Source organism: Fusarium solani (assembly GCF_023522795.1).
Source record: "Fusarium solani strain SB1 chromosome Unknown bctg00000007, whole genome shotgun sequence".
NCBI classification, from domain to species: Eukaryota; Fungi; Ascomycota; class Sordariomycetes; order Hypocreales; family Nectriaceae; genus Fusarium; species Fusarium solani.
This window is the reverse complement of record NW_027072150.1, coordinates 1,266,418-1,282,773: the sequence shown is the minus strand read 5'-3', so window position 1 is coordinate 1,282,773 and position 16,356 is coordinate 1,266,418. Positions and strand designations below refer to the sequence as shown.

Genomic DNA, 16,356 nt, shown 5'->3' with positions numbered 1-16,356 from the left:
ATGCTCCTCCGAATCGCCGTCGGACGAACCTACCGCATTATCATCTGGGCGACACTGATATTCTCAACCCTCTCCACCACCGTCGTCATCGTTGGCCTTTTTGTCATCTGCCGACCGATATCCGCCGCTTGGGGTCACCCTGGAAAATGCGCCCCAACTGTTGTCATCGCGAGCCTCGGATATCTCGTCTCAACTGGTGCCGTTGTGACAGATTGGACTTGTGCCATTTTGCCTGGATTCATGCTATACAAGACGAACATGAAGACGTCAATGAAGATATTAATTACCATAATTCTGGGATTGGGTGTTCTGTAGGTCCCACTATTACTTCTTTCCCTCTATTTGAATCATACTGACTGAGATAGTGCCTCCATTGCGACCATCATCAGGTTCCCTGATGTGAAGTATTACACACGACCTGACGATTACTTATGTGAGTTAACGAATATGGTTTTCAGGCTTGGGCTAACCATGAGTTAGACAACGTCGCAAATATTGTTATTTGGTCAATAGTGGAATCCGGAGTAGGAATCACCGCTAGTTCACTACCTTCTCTAGGGAGACTTCTCAAGAACCGATTCCACACCGAGTCATCAAGTGGTCAACCTCCCGCCGCCCAAGTCGTGCCGTACGCAGGATCGAACAGAGCAACCATTACTACCAACACTTCAGCAGGCTCACGGCCTTTTCACAAGGGTGTGGGTTCTAGCACGTTGGGGGATGAAGACAGGGACCGGTTTGACGATGGGGCGTCTAGTCGAAAGATTTATGTCCAGGTCGATTTGGAGATGCAGTCGTTGGAGCGGCCTATGACGCCTCGGAGGTCGCATGGGTCTCAGGATGAGCTTGTGAGACAGTAATTAATACAGCTACGAGGACATGATGAAATGAGATATCAAGACTTTAATGCCCAAGACTGGACCATGTAATCCACATAATTCAACAACGAGTGCTGTCCACAATACTGATACGTCCGAGTCTCTTGCCGCTGTTGAGTTGGTAGAAGGCGTTGAAAGCCCCAGATCCTACAAGGTGGTTACTTTCGTACATTCAAATTCCCACAGTGGGCTCAGGACATGTTCAAACGAACGAATAGACAAGTTTAATACTTCATAGTAGTGATTTGTTTGCTATCTTAACATGATTACCCAGCGGCACATGCTCACCCTGCTCCAGTTCAAGTGCCCCTCTTCCGCTTCTTCTTGTATCTCTCTTCCTGGCACTTGATACACTGCTCCTCATTCACCTTGGTTTGACCCTTGATCGTGCGCTTGGGACAATCCGGCCTGCCCGATCCGCATTTCGCTTCATTCATCTGAAAGTTGACCACGAACCCGCACTTTTGGCAAACGACTTCGTTCTCGTAGGTGATGCACATGGCGATTTCTTCGTGGGCGCTATGACGATCTCTTTGTGGTGGTTTTTGTTTGGGTAAAGTTATCTGCTTCCAGGGGTAGAGACGAGACAAAGTAAGCTCCTTAAGTATTTGGGCTTCGTGCCTTGTTTAGTGTTTCCTTACGCGGCTGGTCTGATAATCAAAGATGGAGCTCTTTCGCTCACTGACGGCCCCTTATTCATAGTCCCTTCTACCCCTTATTCATAGTCTTTGCTCTGAAGCGCAAAGATCAACGTCACCGGGTCGTCTACTGAGCTTTGAGTCATTGTACGACACCAATACTGATTATCTGCCAACAAAGATGCCCCTCGCTGTGTAATGGAACTGAGACTTGCCTACGTAAAGCTATATTCTCCTATCCTGTTGAACATTCAACGTCCAATGAGTCAATGTTAGCAGTGAAGGCCTCCTCTTCACGTGGGCATGGGCAAGCGAGCCGTGCATTGGTCATAACCAGGGCTAATTCCTACTCGCTTGGGACTAGCTCAGCTATCCTCCTCCTCCTCCTCCTTCTCCTTCTCTTTCTTCTTCCTTTCCTCCTCACACTTGGGACATTGGGACTCATCCACCTTGAGGGTACTCACAAGCAGGTGCTTGTTGCAGCCCCATTTGTCTGATCCGCATGGCGTCTCTGCCTCCCGGGAGTAGATCTGATGGCCACACTTCTTGCAGAGGTCTAGGTCTCGGTAGACGATACACATGGTGACTCCTTTGTGGCGATTTTATCGTGGTGAGCTTTCCGTGGTGGCTTCTTCGTGGTGGTTTCTTCGTGGTTGTAGTTTTTTTCGTTACTTCATCTACGAGAGGTAGAGATGAGAGGAATTGAGCTCCTTAGGTATTTACACTTGGTACCTTAATCAGGGTTCCTTCACGCGGCCTTCTTGATAGTCTAGATCCTAACACCATCCGCAGCCAAGCTCTTTTGCTCGGGTGACTGAGCCTTCTTTGTTCATGATTTACCTATGCCCCAGAAGCGCAAAGGATTCTTCTTTTTCAATGACTTCTTAGTCGTTCACAAGGTGCTTGTTTCATCTTTGCCAACGGCCGCCCTCATTGAAGGATATTGTGTCACCAGTCACGATTGCTTGCGTACTCTCGATATCACTGTTTTCACCCAGACACGCGACGCTTCCTCTTTCTTCTTGTTGTCATAAGTGACGTCTCTGAAAAAGTCTCAAAGAGTCCATCATACTGACAAAGACCACAGTTTTAAGTCACTCTTGCCTGTGGCTGAGTCATTATTCTGGGACTTCTTTGTTCTGCAAATCTTTGCAAACTGCCATCGCCCTCGTGACTCTAATCAAGTCAGAAAGGTCACTTCTTAGTGTTCTCTCTGCTCTTGTTGATAATCTCCCCTGTTGGAATCCCCTGCTCCGCAAAAAGACCAATAGCGTCGGATCAAACTCGCCAAGGTGGTGAGGGAAAAGTCGATGGCCTACATCCAGACTTTGTAAAAATCTCATTCACTGGCACGGTGAGAAATAGATATTGACCAAGGAACCAGATGTTTCAACCGTGGCTGAATCAGGTCGCTACAGTGCCAATAATCGACAGGGCGACCCCTCATTGTGTGGAGGCCCAATGGTCATGAACGTCAACAGGTCGTCTACAAAGCCTTGGTTATTAAACAGGGCGGGAGAAATGAGTGTCAGATGGGCATTTCTCACTTCCATCAAAAAGCAAGGGGGATTCATTAGCAGATAATCAGGATGGATGTCTTACAGTCGCTCCAGTCAGCTGAACGGCGAAAGCCTTCTCTCCACTTGGGCATGGCCGGGAACCGTGTACTGGTGAGAACCAGGGCTTTTTCTCACGGGACAGTATCAATTTTGAGTAAAGGAGAGACGACAAGCTGGCGCAAGTCTATATATCACGCCGCGGTGTCATTAAGATAGCTCCAGTCACAATTTCACCGAACAAATGAAATAATCCAGCTCTTGATTCACTCATCATGCCCCCTCCGCCATCTCTCAACAACCACATCCAGAACACTTGCAGTTACCAGCAACACGATTCACTCCTCCAAATAAGCTTTGCACATGATCCGGCATCCTGAACACAAGCACTACTGGCTATGTCCCATGCCTGTTGGCGAGCAGGACTTCCAGCACCATTTCCTGTCATACCGAAGACGGCATGATCTGGCTTGGTAGCTAAACACCAAGCAAACGGTGAAATAATCATAGTCGACTTATTATTCGAAAGGGTCATCAAAAAGCTGCTGCATCTTCTCTGAGGGATCGTCCACTCTGATCCGAAACTCACTATCAGGCTCCGGTCTCTCAGACACATCAGGCAGAGGGATAGTCTGCTCATCGATCTTGACCATCCAATCATTGCGGAAAAAGTCGAGGCTGAATTGGTATCCTTCGGAGAATTCGTGAAATGTTAGAGGCGGAACAATGATTCCAGGTGCCTCGATTTCTTCTCCGACCAAGACAAACTCGGAGGGGAGTGTGTCATCGGCCCAGCAGGCAGCGAAGTTGATTCGAGGGAGAGGTTTGCCATTCTTGGACCGAAGAAAGAAGACTTTTTCATTGACAATCTCGATGTTCGCCTGGTCGATGACAATTTCTTGGTCGAGTATGAGAAGTGGTGCCCCGAACAGCTTCTGCCGAGAATAGTCGCAGCATGCATCGTATACATCCATGATCTCGTTGTTCTTCCAGGGGTTGAACATGGGAAATGAATGCATAGGACAGCAGCCATCTCCGTCTTCCTCGAATTCTTCGAGTTCCTCAGGCTCGCCATCCCAATCTTCTAGCTGCCATTCCAGAGGCTTGCTGGGTCCTGTTTTGATGAGTGATTCGACGTCGGTTTTCGTCAGGTGTCTGATGCTTGTCTTTCCCTTGACTTCACCAGCAGCCAATGAGGTCCATATCTCATCAGTGCTTTCGAATCTTCTTTCAAGCGTTGTCGATGCCACCAATGACTGAAACGATTTCTGCCCAATCTTGCAGTTGAAATAGTCGAGCACAGCCACCAGGGCACATTCTTTCGGGGTGACTCCACCACTCTTCAAAAACCAGTAGTTGTACCCATTTGTAAGGAACCGTACCCCCTGGAACTGCTTCGACAAGTAGACCGGTGGCCGGGTGGCAGCCTTTTCAAGTGCCCAATGCAGCGAGTTTGCCCTCTCAAAGCACTCATTGGCATAAGAGGACAGGCCCTGGTCAAACATGCTCTGCCACGACATGTAACAGGCCTCAGCAAACAGCCCAGCAATCTCGTTGTTGTATTCCAGTTGATCGTCCCTGAAAACAAGCTCGGTGCGGATGAAGACTTTCTGCCCATCAAAAAACGGCCAGCCTTCATGCTCGTATTTTTGGTCAAAGATGGTACAAGTGAATTCTCGAACGTCATTGAATGAGACATCTTCGATACGCAGGGCAGGATCGCTATGGCCCTTTGTCAAGTTGATGAGCATGGTGTACTTGGAAATTTGAGACCGAGAGCTGTCGTAATACGGTGTATCGAGATGGCTCTGGAAGTGGGAATCGTCTGTGTTGAATCGGTTGCATCGGAAGACGTAGTTGACAAACTCAAACGATGACTTTAGTTGACCTCCGGAAAGCTTGTCCAGAACATCGCTCGATTGCAAGGCTTCGGTGAGCACTTGGCTGAGTATCGATGAGTGGAAGATGAACCGGTCTCCGCCGCGTGTAGTCTTGTTCAACGGCGAGACATACAAGTCGAGCTCAGACAAAGCTTTCAAGGGGGTGAGCATGTCGCCTTGCAAGTCGCAGGTAAAGACTTCGCGGCCGGGCGTTGTTTGTGTGGCATTAGCCAAGGACAGAGCTTGTTCAGGCCTCACTGATGACATGTTTGACTCGAACCAGGAGTCCAGGTGAACAATGTTCTCAAAGTTGTGGTAAGAGAGATCAGCTGGGTTGACAAAGACGGCGAACAACTTGGGCATAGGCATGATTTGAGCGTACAGCTGCGAAACCTCTTTTCCGATTCTTTCGTCCAGATTTTCGATGAACTTTGTGATGCTGAATTCCTTGGATGGGTAGAATGAGATGTTGAGTCCACCGAGTCGCGTCACTCCAAGATCTTGGTCAACCAAGTCAACCATGCCTTGAAGAATGACTTTCTCTGGCTGCTGCAAGAGTCCTGCTGCTTCCGCAATGTACAAGTCGCGGGTACCAACAGCAATAATCTGACGTTGATCGGGAGTCAACGCCTTGTACCTGGAAGTACCCTCTGAGTCCTCCAACAGCTCCGAGAAGAATGACAAGGTGCGGAATCGGACAGTGTCTGGCGCGTCTAGTTGAGAGGTATCAAAGATCAAAGGGCATATTTGAGCACCGAGTACTCTTCCTTGAATCACGTCTCGCATCCAATCAACGTTCCCGAGTTCCTCCTGGGACAGTGAGGACTTGATATTGGTCTCATCCCATGAGAATGATCCATCAGGCTTAATCGCGCACCATCTGGCACAAGAATCCACAGGTTTGGTTCTTGAGTGATTTTGAGCTTCACCAGTTCCCATCTCTGTCTCGGTCTTGGGTTTTTCTTCGTGCTGTCAGCGGAGTGTATGCTCAGTCCGGATCCGCCCACTTACTGGGTCCTGGTCCCTCTCCAGGGTTGGACAGCTTTCGCCCTGTCATATTTGAAGTCAAGCAGAGTTTTCACAGAGGATCGTCTCTTCGGCAGTATACGATTGATGAGATGTCAACAATTCACAGGTCAAAAAAGCATGTCCATTCACGATGCGTGGCAGGCAGCCAAGGCAGATTCACGCGCCAGTCACGCCTTGTTGTCTGCTTTGGGCAGGCGGTGAGACAAGTGACCCGGCAGAATTTCTCCATGAGGAAGGTTGAGGGGAGCAAGCTGCGGCGTTGAAGTCTTATTCACAACTTCAATCCATGGCGCAAAAAGAGAGGCAAAAGGCCAAAAAGATCAAATCGAGACGCTGGCCTCGCTGCTATGCGTAATCTGGGAATCGAACCCAGGGCTCTTTATGGTATCCCCGCTTCAGCGGGGATGCCATAAATTATATATAAAAAACTTTTTAATTTTTTTAAAAGAAATTATAAAAAACAAAAAAATTTTAAATATTATTTATAGTATCCGACGTTACTCGAATGGCAACGGAGAATTTTACCACTAAACCAATTACGCTTTGGTGTTGTTGATGTCTCACAGCCTCGCTACCACGCCTCAGGTGGTGGATGCAGACGGTGTCTTCCAAGAGGAAGGAATGGACTCTGAGAGTGTGAGAGGGAATGGCAGTTGAGCTCTTGGTGCTACTGTGTTCATGCTAGCTGGAAATTGACTGTGTTGGCCTGGGTGAAAGCCTTTCACATCGAGGTCCTCTAAACAGCCCCAACATGCAACTCCATGACTCAAGAGCACTGTTCTGTGCCAAAACCTGCAGGTTGTAGTCGTCACAGGAGGGACACAAACTACCTCTTCTAGAGTAAGCCAACTTTGCCTATTAGCAACCAACTCGACCCTGTCGCTTCCTCCACAGGGCGCTTGTCTTGTTCTCCTAGCGCTTATAGCTCGCCGCTCGTAGTTCACTTGTATTCTAATTTGAGGAAAATTAGAATAGTCTCAGAGAAGGTGCAACGGTGATGCTGTTGGCGTTTGAGGCTGCCCTGAAAACTAGGTCAGTCTCCCTGATACTGTCTAGTCTGGGCGGCTGACAGCTCGTATAGAGAAAATAAAAAAACGCGTTCCCAAAGCGAATAGAACATTGTAAAGCAAAACCTGCCTCAAATGTTCGATCCAGTGTGCCAGACGTCCTATACAGGCTAAAGCAGGAGGTCGCCAAGTTGCCCAGAACCAGCCCCTCGAGTTTAACCCCATCGGTCAAATGTCCAGGGTTGGAAAAGTCTCTTGTTCTAATCCATAAATAGTTGTCTGAGATTGGCGCCCAGTTTCAGATGATCGCTTGGCTTGGAGATGCGACGGCAGATGCTAGTGTGACGTTGCAGGGGTTGTTGCGACGAATGCGAAACAGGGTCAGAGTTGTCAACTTGGAAGCGAAGGGGCATCTTGAAAACTCGATTATATAAGTCACTGTATCTAGTAGTCTGAATTTGTTTATATCATCACACTCTTTCTCATCTCTCCTGTTCATATCCTCTATTCGCTTCTCTGTGGCCGGCCCACCTTCATTTCTATACTCTCTCACTTCATTCGCTCCCATTTGCCCGGTCTCTTACACTCTTTGATCGTCATCATGAAGGCTGTTTCGATTCTTTACTTCCTCACTGTGGCCTCTGCCATGTCCATTCAGCCGAGACAATTCGGCGGACGGTTCCGTGGACGGTTCGGCGCAGGCGGCAATTTTGGCAACGGTGTTGCTCCAGTTAATGGCAACGTGCCGCAGAACGACAACGGCAATGGCAACGGCAACGTTAATGTCCCGCAAAATGGTAACGGCGGCAATGGAAATGGCAATGGCAACGATGACGCCAACGGTGATGCCAATGGGGATGTTCCGCAAAACAACGACGGCGGCAACAACAACACTGGAGCCGATGGCGGCGCAGCCGACGACACTACCACTGGAGGCGGCGCAGCTGATGATGCTACCAACGGAGGTGGTGCAACTGACGACAACACCAACGGAGGCGGGGCAGCTGACGGCACCACTGGCAATGACGGCACAGCTGGCGATAATACCAATGGAGGCGGTGATCAGGCAGCCAATGGCCAGACGGTTGTCTTTACCGAGATCGGTGGCGTACCGGGCAATGAATGCCTCACCTTCCGCAACAACGGCGAAATCGTCGACGCCGCATGCGTCAACGAAGCCATCGACCGTCAAATCACTCCATCTGCCGTCAATGGTGCGAACGCACTCCGCGTTCAGCGAACATTCACAGCGGGATTCCGGCCCGACCTCGTTGACGTTCAGGCTTGCGTCGGGTTCAATGGAACGCATTTCCGCGCCGAAGATTGCAATGCACAGGGTATTGAGCTTGTCACTTTCAGCAACGGCGAGTTGAGGGCTTCTGGAGGCGCTTGTGCTAGCGGTCACGATGATCTGGCGCAGATGACGGTTGATGCTGCAGGAAACACGTGTGCGACATACACAACGACCAACGTCCAGCCTGCGACCGCATAAGAGGTTCAGGATCAGGTGTACTCTAGTGTACCTATCCTAAAAGCTGGAACTAGCTCTGAGAATCCCAGGCATCTAGACCGTCAAGCGAAATCCAGTTAGAGAGTAGAAACTTCAAGTAGTAATATCCTTTCGAACCAACTGCCTTCCCAAATCCTCCCGTATATAAACCTCATTGAATTGTCTCAAAAATGGATCACGCATCATGCCATCAAAAGCCTTGACGAGATCTTCATCCCGTTCTTCAGTGAGATGCACGATACGCCAAGTGTTGACAGGGTTCTCCTCATTTCCAACCGCGCAGTGTTCGACGTGAAACAATGGCTGCTTTCCCCCGCTCGTGATCTTGGTGCCGTCGGGAAGAGTAGCTTCTGCCACTCCGAGGAAGAATGCCTTTTGGTTGACATGATCGAGACAAACGCGCTCAATAACTGTTGTGTACTGGTCGGGATCTTTCCAAATCCGTTGGTCCGTAATGCGCACAAAGTACTCAAGAGAGCCCTCCTTGGTATGGTCGACTACCTTCAAGCTCCCGGGACGGATGACGTGCCTGATATACTTGTCTGGGCCCAGCGCCTTCTTCACTTCCATATCCCAGAGCAGGGACTTGGTATAAGTAAATGGCTCATCGACAGTGTAGTTGTTGCTAATGATGGCATTTACATCCGCATCCGGGGTAGTGATGGCCGTGTTCTTAGGGTCTGAAAACGCGGCTTCAAAGGTCTCGGCGTAACTCATATTCGTGATTTGAAGGCGGTCAAATGGCGTTGCTGGATTTCTTTAGGAAACAGTGAAGCTTTCAAGAAGCCAACACCCTGTGGCCAACTGCATGACCTCCTCTTAAGCGAGCCCCCATCCGAAGCTGACAAATGCAGCGACTTGCATGAGCCAAGGATGTGCATCACGTAACCTAACTACGGCTACAAATAGAATCAAAGACCAAGAGCCAATATGGAATAACCTCGGTTCTGTCCCTACCTATGTAAGCCGGACTTTAGCAATGCGGTCTCGATAGCTCCACAAGCTCATGTTGAATGACACGGCCAACAGATCCAGAAGGGTGAATGGAATCACATGATGGGAAATAGGTTTGAGAGTATCGACTCCAATTCTGGGTGATCCAGTGTCCGTCTGGCAGATCCTCAAGGAAATTGACTCAGTAAATCAAGATGTCATAACCAGTCAGTAAATACTGTTCGTCAAGTTATGAGAAATCAGAAAACCGCATCGAGTACTCTTTGGACAATATCACCTCGCAATGATTTGCGGTCATATCACACTACACATCTCAATGCAATGATATGTTTAGCTTCCGTATTCCGTCTATTTGAATTATAGCTCATTCTCATATACAACGTAGCTATTTACAGTCTTTCTCACATGACTATATACATAGCCTCACCAATTTGTCTTGCAGACTCTCTCATTAAAACCGACGACGCCAATTTCAACTGCCTCAATTATGGCAAAGGGAGCACCGTCACGATGCAAAGAGCGTTGACGCAGGCGCAGATGTTGGCTCCCTGATCCAAACAGAACGAAGCACCCACGCATTGAGTATCACTACCACATGCAAACTCGGGCAAGGCGGTGGTGGTCATCGTCGCCATCGTCGTCGTCTTGAGGTAGCACATCAGATTGATACAGCCGCATCGCATGGGATCACACACGCCGCCACGCAGGTCGCAGTCCGCGTCATTTTGGCATGGGAATAGACCGGCAGGGAAGAAAGTCGATGTAGATGTGCTTGCGGTCTCGATCTCGGTCGAGCTTGCCGTTGTCGAAGTGATGGTGATGTAGGTTGAAGATGTTTCAGCTGAAGAGGTTGTGACAGTGGTTGTTGCATCAGTGCTGACAGTCGATGTAGTCGTTGTGGATTCGGTAGCGGAGGATGTGGTTGTTTCGGCAGATGAAGAGTCAGTAGTCGAAGCAGTGGTAGTTTCAACACTTGAGGACTCGGTGGTCGAGGACGAGCTGATTTCAATCGATGAAGAAGTGGCGGTCTCAGTAGTTGACGACTCGGTAGCCGTTGAAGACTCGGCAGTCGAGGTGGTGGTTTCAGCTGTTGTTGATAACGTCGTAGAACGAGTGGGATAGCACACTTTGCCGTTAGCGACGCCAACCGACAGCATGGCGAGAACGCCAGTCAACAGCTTGGAGGAGACCATAGTAACGAGTGACAGGTGCGATTTGCAGTGGAGACCGAGAGACGAGAGCTGCTGAGGAAAGGATGACAGCCGATAGTCTCCTATAAATCTCCCCTGATGCCGTCCTAAGCTGGCGTCAGCAAGCCTCAACAACACAGCTAGCAAAAGCTATTGCCCAACATGCATCTTTAGTCCAGGAACACAGGGATTGTTGCCTTGCTGATCGTCATTAACGCGGCGACAAACTTGGAGGAAGGTGTGCCAACTCATATTAAACGGCTTGATTGTCCAATGCGCGACTTGAGCCTGGCGCGAATATGTGGATACTCTTCAATAGTTTCTTGTTAGTCCAAGCCATGTCCTCTGAATCGACGATCTCTCCTCGCTTGGGATAGTTGACGTCAGAGGCCGCTTGCCCCGGACAGGGGAAGCTTGTATGCCCAATCGCAAGTTGGACTAGTCAACCACTTATCAGGAGCTAAAGTTGGGCTGTTGTCAGCTTGCGAGGGCTGAAATTGTGGCTGACAACAACAAGGCCAGACCAAAACATCTTCATCGTCCCGTGCTCTGGGGAACGAGGCCACTGGATATCAGTCCGAAGCCCCAGCTACGATGCAATAGAAGGGAATGAGGGATTAGAATTGTTAGGGGAGGGCGAGTGAAGAGATGTTGGCTCATCATGCGAAAGTTGAATTAGTAGGATGAAATACCGTACAGATGTCAGGCAATAATAGATTATTAAGCTTCGAAAGACTCTCCACGTTCTATCGAGCAGGTGTCTTGAGATTGATTTGTGCTGTATGCTCAAAGAAATTCTCAGTCGACAGTTGTGACATGTCCATTTGGCCAACCATGGCCACCTAACCGCATTAAAGTTCATAAAGGATACCGGTTTAAATATACACTCACAAAACTGGCCAAGGAGTTTTCATAAGCATCTATGGAACATGCTTGTGATAGGAACGAGGAACAACTCTGGGTCAAAATCCGGTCGTTATAGGGTAGGGAAGCCACCATCTCATGGCTTCTCCCACAGTTAGGCAATCAATTGGCATGGACCATCATGTTGTGTATCAAAGCCCTACAAGCTAGGTAAATTCTACGGATAGTATCACGGCTCTTCCGCTTAGTACGCCTTGGCTCTGCATAGCTGTTGATGGTGTCCGGTAGATGTTAGGTATGCTGCGTAACCGATACTATTTGCTTGAGTATGGGCGATAACAGATAAGGGCTTATCGAGATAAGATGGCATCTTATCTGTTATCTTGCTAACATGGAAAAGCGTCGCCGGAACCTCGGATGCCGTAACTTGCAGTCCATTGGTTGCTGAAAGGGCTGCGTCCTGGGACTATACTAAATCTAGTAGCACTCCCAACCGCGGACATTTGCGGAGTTAGAGAGCTATCTTAGTCTGGACCACAACCCGAACAATGAGATACGTCGTATGGACTCTATCCAGATGGAAGTTTCTCTCCACCGTGCGGCCTAGTTGGACTACTTTTTAACGGCCGAAGACTATACTAAAACTGACGAATACGATAACCTGTGGACAATTGGGATTTGCCGCTCTCTCTGACAGTGACAGGATCAGTGGGCAGCATTGTATGAGAATCTCACCAATCCTGGTCCCGCTGTCGAACACAGGAATATTATCGACTGATTCCGCGCCTTGGCAAATCTAGATCCCCATGGGGATACTTGACAGCAAGTGGGGGGTGCATTTCAAGCGGTCAACTCCGCTGCGATAAGTCGACGTGATATCATGACGCGGTCTCGGGCAGAGCAGAACCTCAAAGCTGGTGGTGTTCGAGTTAATACCCTTTTCAGCAATTTCCAACGCTAACAGACGGCACCGTATCAACGTCAAGGATTCTCCATTAAGTAAGCATTCGCGCTGCAGATCGATGCTGTGTTGAGTAAGGCGCGTCGCTGAAGCTAGATCTTGATTGGGAAATATCTCGAACTTCGCACCCCCGCATGTTCCAAACTTTGGAGCTTTGGAGCTTCAAAGGTCGGCATTCGCTTTCATTCTTAAGCCTGACTTTGCACCTCTCTTCGTCTTGAATATCTTCTCTTAGCCGCATCAGTGTCGAAGTGGATTGATCAGATTGCCTCAATTGCAACAGCTTTAATTGTTCTTTGCTTCACTTTCCCCCTCACAAACCCCCTCACAATGTCCCCCTACCACGCCAATCTCTCCAATGAGGGGCACACCTACACCAAGCAGGAAGGCTTGGTCGCTGGTCTCCGCACATACGGTGTCGTGCAGCCAGAGCGCAAGATCCGACAAGTCGACGACGGTAATGTCTGGGAGGCCATTGTCATTGGCTCCGGTTATGCCGGTCTGATTGCCGCCCGTGACCTTGTCAAGGCTGGTGAGTAGTGAGAGAGGAGAAACGTGAGGAAATATGCTGTTGACATTTAATAGGCAAGAAGACTCTCCTCATTGAGGCCCGAGACCGCGTTGGTGGTCGCACCTGGAGCGCTGAGCTGGATGGCACAACATACGAGATGGGCGGCACCTGGATCTCACACGTCCACGGTCGCGTATTCGGCGAGATGGTGCGCTACGGTCTCAAGGACGACGTCTCCATGACCCGCACTGAGAATGGCGGCTGCGATTACTTCACCCTCGACACAGGTTCCGGCTCGCGAAAGTTCACCCACAAGGAGGCTGGCGAGATGACCGCCAGAGCCTGGGGCATCTTTATCAACATTGATGGCAACAACGGTCGCGACATTTGCCCTCTGCCTTACTCAACGCTTGGCAACTCGCGTGTTAGTGCCAATCAGGTCAAGGCTGTCGATCAGCTCTCATGCCGTGACCGCATCGACCAGATTAAGGACCAGCTGAGCGCCGATGAGCTTGCTCTTCTCGAGTCGCTTGTTCCGCACATCGGAGGTGGCTCCGTTGAGAATTTTGGGTTCCTTGAGATGCTCCGCGCCCAGGCTCTTCAAGGCTACGATATCGCCACTTTTGAGGAAGTTTGGACCCTGTACAAGATCCGTGAGGGTCAGTCTACGCTCGCCCGTCGTATTTTCGACGACGCCGTCCGACTTGGCCTCCAGTATTCGTTCAAGACCCCCATCAAGTCCATCATCGAGAGAGAAGGAATCGTGTCCCTCCACACCCCTAACGGCAAGATCTTCCGTGCCAAGCGGGTTGTTAACACCATCCCCATCGCCGTCCTCCCCGACATCCACTTCGACCCTCCTCTGTCGCCTCTCCGCCAGGAAGCCATTAAGATTGGCCAGGTTGACTATCTGACCAAGATCCATGCCGAAGTTGAGGGAGATCTCCGAGGTCTCCGAGGATGCACTTGGCCTGGTGACATGCTGTATGTCTACGGGGATGGCTTCTGTGCTGGTGGCAAGACCACCCGTATCACCTCATTCGCTGGCGACAACCGTGGCAAACTTGACCCCCTTAAGGAGCCCGAGCGTCTCGAGACCGCTCTGAAGAGATTCCACCCTATGGATATCAAGAAGGTCGTCTTCCACGACTGGGTCTCTGACCCCTACGCCAAGGCCGGTGCTGCCTGGTATCCCGCTGGTTTCCTCACCAAGTACCTCGCAGAGCTTCAGAGCCGTCATGGAAACGTCTTCATGGCCAACGCTGACTGGGCTAACGGATGGAGATCTTTTATCGAGGGTGCGATGGAGCAGGGTGCTCTTGCTGCGGATCAGGTCTTGAACGAACTTGGCATTCTTGGCGCCAACCCTGCTCCGGGCGAATACCAGCGCCCCTCGAGACTGTAAGAGGAAGCCTGGGGATGTGGTTTTTTTTTTTAGCCAAGATTGTATTGTAAAATGATAGCAGGTTGAGAACCTTCACGGACTGTGACTGTCCAAGAGGCATAACGTACATACCGTGTTCAGTCCACTTCTGATCTCCCGGGGCCAATGCCAGCCTAGATTCTATACATATGAAGTACAAGTATATTCTATCCGCGTCCTGAATTAGAAAGTCCAATAAGCGGCACACATAACTCGTGTGTCTGACCTCAATACTGATTCTAGGTCGGTATGGATTGCACCTTTTCTCGAGGAAACAGCATAGAGAGAGTGTCTTTCTCACGATATAACTGTTGGGATTGAAGTGCTAAAGAGATGAGAAATTGCCTATGAGAGCAAGGTATGAAAACCGATTATATCAGGGCCTTTTGTCAGAGCTGGCTCTGAAGTGCCACTCGCTCCCAGATTTTTTCCTGCTTTCTGAAAATTCAACTTGATGAGATTCATTCTGCTGTCACTACGGAAAAGCCGTCAACTGCCATGATCTGATTTGAATATGCTGGGGTCGGGAACCTGGATGCAGAAAGACTGGGTGGTCCAATCGCTGTTTCGCTTTCGCTCTTCGCGAGGTTGTCATTCGAGAACCAACACTTGCCCACCATCACGAAGAACCTTCGTCATTCTACGTTTTTTACGGTGCATAGAGCCCTGACCGATCGGCAATTCGCATCACCACCAGTCTTCAGGTATCTTTCAGTTTGAAAAAAGCCGAGCCAGGTATAACTCCGCCCCGAGTCTCTCAAAAGGAGCCCCCTCCTTGCCAAGTTTGTTCCACATGTATTTGCCGATCGCCGTACGTCACCGAAGATATTGTGCCATTGTGGCTATGAAGCCAAAAGGTCTCTGCGTCGAGGATACTCAGGCCCCTGCCAGCGACCATGCGCGAACACGCCGCCCAGAGTGGTTTACATGATCAAACAGGATAGTTGCCTCCACATTGCAAGGACCCCCTGCCATGCCACTTGAATGATCTCTGGAAATTCCATATTGTTTCTGAGTGATCTACCCTACAAGACAAGTGTTAAGACAACGTGGATTTCTGTTGGCATCAATATCGACTGAATGCTGTAGAAATAGACTTGGACGGCAGACCTAGCCGACTTCAAAGTGAGACTTGAAGTCGATTAACTAAGAAAATAGCTTGAAGGAGAGTAATATTCTATAGAGGAGTCAATCTTCAACTCAACTACACAGTCTTTCCTCTGTCATGTAGGTTGGTTAAAGGGCTGATAGCTTCGGGTGTTGGTTGTCAGCGGCCCTCACGCAACTAAACAAGGCAGTGTAGTCGCAGCTCCAGCGCGCATATGCAGCAATAAATCAAGGAGCTGAATCCTCCGGAGATGGCGACAAGTGTGACGAAAATACTGGCCGAGAACTTGATCCTCCAAGTTTGTCAGCAGTTATGATGAATTGATAACGAGATTTGGGCTTCATGGACTGCACAACGAAACAAGTTGGCTAACTTGGCATTGCCGAGGATATTGGGGATCATTCCACGGTCTGGCCATATGTGGCATGGCTCAAGCCAAATCAAGGATCTTGATGCAGATTCTGCTACCTCACTGCCACCCTCCGCATACTGGGGAGCGGCACACCTTGTCTGAGGAACTTTTTTCGCGGCACCTGTAGCGAGCGCGGGGGCGGTTTGCGCCGATAGCCCTGTCCAAGCTGGAAAAGTTAAAGTATGCCTAGAAAGAAGACTGCATGATACTTTCGTCGAGATGCGGCCCGACCGAGGCTTAGCAATCTGCAACTCGAGCATCACCATCATCCCAAGTTTCGGGGCTCGGTACCGGATACAGAACGTTATGACGCGGCAAGTTGGGGTTCTGTGCATGATCTACAGCCTTGGAACTTTGTTAATTCGCCTAGAACGCAACGATAATGTGTCAAACAGAACAAAACGACACAACCAACAACCAACCCCCCCTGGTCGT

The 16,356-nt window shown here is 49.6% G+C and overlaps 7 protein-coding genes across 7 annotated transcripts; 3 read left to right on the top strand and 4 right to left on the bottom strand.

The window, feature by feature from the left end:
* Positions 1 to 860, top strand: MRS44_011271 (uncharacterized protein; the record flags this gene model as incomplete). The annotated part of the gene is made up of 3 exons (XM_065619672.1): positions 1 to 311; positions 366 to 433; positions 481 to 860. 3 exons carry the CDS (start codon positions 1 to 3, stop codon positions 858 to 860), a joined length of 759 nt encoding a protein of 252 aa, XP_065475744.1.
* Positions 861 to 1,881: 1,021 nt separating this feature from the next.
* MRS44_011270 (uncharacterized protein) lies at positions 1,882 to 2,097 on the bottom strand (the record flags this gene model as incomplete). The annotated part of the gene is made up of 1 exon (XM_065619671.1): positions 1,882 to 2,097. One exon carries the CDS (start codon positions 2,095 to 2,097, stop codon positions 1,882 to 1,884), a length of 216 nt encoding a protein of 71 aa, XP_065475743.1.
* Positions 2,098 to 3,590: 1,493 nt separating this feature from the next.
* On the bottom strand, positions 3,591 to 6,009 carry MRS44_011269 (uncharacterized protein; the record flags this gene model as incomplete). The annotated part of the gene is made up of 2 exons (XM_046275753.2): positions 3,591 to 5,914; positions 5,964 to 6,009. 2 exons carry the CDS (start codon positions 6,007 to 6,009, stop codon positions 3,591 to 3,593), a joined length of 2,370 nt encoding a protein of 789 aa, XP_046135029.2.
* Positions 6,010 to 7,589: 1,580 nt separating this feature from the next.
* MRS44_011268 (uncharacterized protein) lies at positions 7,590 to 8,480 on the top strand (the record flags this gene model as incomplete). The annotated part of the gene is made up of 1 exon (XM_046280996.2): positions 7,590 to 8,480. The coding sequence occupies one exon, from the start codon at positions 7,590 to 7,592 to the stop codon at positions 8,478 to 8,480; it is 891 nt and encodes a 296-aa protein (XP_046135030.1).
* A 111-nt stretch (positions 8,481 to 8,591) lies between these two features.
* Positions 8,592 to 9,215, bottom strand: MRS44_011267 (uncharacterized protein; the record flags this gene model as incomplete). The annotated part of the gene is made up of 1 exon (XM_046275754.2): positions 8,592 to 9,215. The coding sequence occupies one exon, from the start codon at positions 9,213 to 9,215 to the stop codon at positions 8,592 to 8,594; it is 624 nt and encodes a 207-aa protein (XP_046135031.2).
* A 722-nt stretch (positions 9,216 to 9,937) lies between these two features.
* Positions 9,938 to 10,645, bottom strand: MRS44_011266 (uncharacterized protein; the record flags this gene model as incomplete). The annotated part of the gene is made up of 1 exon (XM_046283379.2): positions 9,938 to 10,645. One exon carries the CDS (start codon positions 10,643 to 10,645, stop codon positions 9,938 to 9,940), a length of 708 nt encoding a protein of 235 aa, XP_046135032.2.
* A 2,152-nt stretch (positions 10,646 to 12,797) lies between these two features.
* On the top strand, positions 12,798 to 14,383 carry MRS44_011265 (uncharacterized protein; the record flags this gene model as incomplete). The annotated part of the gene is made up of 2 exons (XM_046268998.2): positions 12,798 to 12,999; positions 13,053 to 14,383. 2 exons carry the CDS (start codon positions 12,798 to 12,800, stop codon positions 14,381 to 14,383), a joined length of 1,533 nt encoding a protein of 510 aa, XP_046135033.2.
* Between the last annotated feature and the right edge of the window lie 1,973 nt (positions 14,384 to 16,356).